Consider the following 2,907-nt stretch of genomic DNA (forward strand, 5'->3'; position numbering starts at 1 on the left):
CTGTTTGAGTCTCTTGTTTAACTTGACTTCCACAGAATTGAAAGATTGCTTTTAGAATAATTTCAAGAGTTGCTCAGCATAACTTCTTTCACTAAGGTCATGAATAACAACTCATCTACTCGTTCAGAAAACACATAACTCTCGAGTGTTTTTTGTGTAGCAACCTCTCTTTATAAACATTGAATAACCTTAAAATATGGGAAGGTTAAAGACAAAAGGAAAACTACAAAGAAGCCGACAACTGAGGATTATAATGGGGGTGCGACAAAGAAAGGAGCCAGAAATAACTAAAATCTTTTGTGGAGCGGTATAGAACTAAGAAAACACAGCTGAGTGAGAGGTAGTACAATTAGGATATGTGTGAGTTCTCAGTCGTGTCTAGCTCTTGGGACACCATGGACTGTAGCCCACCAGGCTCCTCTGTCCATGGATTTACCCAGGCAAGAATACTGGAGTGGGTAGCCATTTCCTTTTCAGGAGACTATTCCTGATCCAGGTATCGAACCACCATTGCCTACACTGCAGATGGATTCTTTACTGACTGATCCACCAGGGATATTTACCTTGCAGTCTGAACAACTTTTCAAAAGGTTGACTTCTGGTGGGAGTTTAGCTCTGCAGTTTGTTTATTCAGTCACAAGAGGGGGCTGCTTCATTTGGAAACAGTGGCCCTTTCTGACTATAAAGGAAAGGAAACCTGTTTTCCATCGATGTTCCACAGAAAAGTGAAAAAAAAAAAAGAGAGAGAGAGAGAAATTTTCATTGTCTTTAGATAAACTGATTTTATAATCCTTTGCTGAGTGCATGTGGTCAAGGATTCAGGGAATCATAGCCTCTTAGCCTAAACCTCTTCCATCTACCTCCCTAAACACTGCTTTCCCATTTCCCACCCCTGGTTAACTCTTTCCTTCCCTATTCCTTACGCTCTTTTCTCTTCACTCCTCTTTTTCTGCCGGGATCATCCACCTCCACCCTTCTCCACCCTAGAGAGTTTGCTCTCCCTTCCGTCTTCTCTCTCAGTGTCTGCATCCTTGGTGCAGAGCACCTACAAACGTGGGCACAGAGGGCCTTTAAGGACCATTGTTCAAGGAGGATGAGGAGAATACCATCCGTGTCATCAGTTACTATATCAAGAACCAATGCTTTGAGAAATGTCTGCCTAGATGGAGACAGATGCATGATTCCAAGGACCTTTTCACGATGCTGAGCTCCAATGTCCGAGCTCAAGACGCTCAGCTTTTCATCTCAATGTTACTAATATTTCCTGTCCCTTGGAACAACCACAGCCTACTTTGAAATCTCACATACATTTGCTTGAACATGGGTGGGAATTTTCATCTCTTTACATTATAGAGCTCAGTAAAGCTTTCTGGGATTAAACAATGTTTTCCACAAACTTCACGGAGCATCAGAAAATTTCTTTGAAGAAGAAATGATAGAACACAGGTTCTGGATAGACAAACCATCATGATCAGTGTTCCTTTTCCAGAGCCAGACTTTAAACTTCACAAGGGATAGCAGTCGGCACACTGTGAATTGGGGATGTCTCGCCTTCTTTGTAGGATGTGACTAAAACAGGGGAGGGAGACCTAGACAAGGAACTGCTTGATCATTGGCTGACAGATCCTGGCAACAACACACTGCAACAGACTCGGGCACTGGTTGTAGGTCTCTACCAGCAGCAGTTGTTTCTGTTCTCTGGAGACAACCCCAGGAGCAGACACAAGTGTGAGCTCTGAGCCCACAATCCTGGTTTGTCCTTGAAATATGAGGCTGGTGATTGGAGTAACTGTTTTTCTGACCTTGGGTAAGTGTTCTATGTCTACAAAGGATGACTTTGAGGCCAAGGGAGCATAAAGCGTCATTTGCTCTCTACTCTTCTTCCTGTGTTTTATTCAGCTTTATAGCAATGGAATTGAGAACAGATCTATGCATTTGCTAATGAGCGCGAACTTCTACATGACAGGTTAATCCATAGCCATGATCCCAGAAGAGACCTTAGCAGTAAGCAGGTTGGAAGAAATCTCTGAGGTTATTGAGCCAAAGACCCATGGGATAAAGCCTATAGAGTTAGATTCTTGCCATGTGTCTTTGGTCCCTATATAATAAACACCAATGATATTTCTCAGGACATAGATAAAAACACTGGAGTAGGGGGTAGATCCAGACAGTTTGGGGAGTGTTGTGCCCTTGATCCACAGGATTACACTGATTTATTGTCAGGGGATAATTTTATTTTCTTTACCCTTTAGGGATTGTGATTGATGCTAAGACCACTCAGCCCAGCTCCATGGATTGTGCTGAAGGAGAGGATGTAAACCTGCCTTGTAACCACTCTACTATCAGTGGAGATGAATATATACATTGGTATCGGCAAAATCCCAATCAGAGTCCACAGTATGTCATTCATGGCTTACGAGGCACAGTGAACAAAAGCCTCGCCTCTCTGACCATAGCTTCAGACAGAAAGTCCAGCACCTTGGTCCTGCCCCAGGTCACCCTGAGGGACACCGCTGTGTACTACTGCGTCCTGAGAGGGGCACACTGGGACAGATGGGGCTGCACCTGGGCAGTATCTCTGGTGGGAAGAAGGGGGACACAGTGGGGGGAGCAGTCACGAGAGCAAATCTAGAGTCATCTGGAAGGAGAGTCAGAGAGCAGTAAGAGATGAGGAAAATGAAGGGAAGGGAAATGAAAGAAGATGGATAAAGAAAAGAGGAGAAGGAGGACAAGGAAGAAGTGTGTCATTGGTTGATGTGGCTGTGAATGACAAGGAAGATAAGGATCACAATTTTAACACAGAAATAAAGTGAAGAGGTATTAATAACATGTCATGGCTCCTCCTCGTGTCAATAAAATGTTGGTTTCAGTGTGTTAAAGATGAAAAGATAAGGAAAACACAAATAA

The 2,907-nt window shown here is 43.4% G+C and overlaps 1 gene segment (V, D, J or C); it reads left to right on the forward strand.

Annotated features, from left to right (window-relative positions):
* The first annotated feature begins 1,694 nt into the window (after window positions 1-1,694).
* Window positions 1,695-2,632, forward strand: LOC133067091 (T cell receptor alpha variable 26-1-like). The segment is given in 2 exon segments: window positions 1,695-1,807; window positions 2,253-2,632. Coding segments are annotated over 2 exon segments (420 nt in total).
* Window positions 2,633-2,907: the final 275 nt, after the last annotated feature.

The sequence above is a fragment of the Dama dama genome, chromosome 12, assembly GCF_033118175.1.
Source record: "Dama dama isolate Ldn47 chromosome 12, ASM3311817v1, whole genome shotgun sequence".
Lineage (NCBI taxonomy): Eukaryota > Metazoa > Chordata > Mammalia > Artiodactyla > Cervidae > Dama > Dama dama.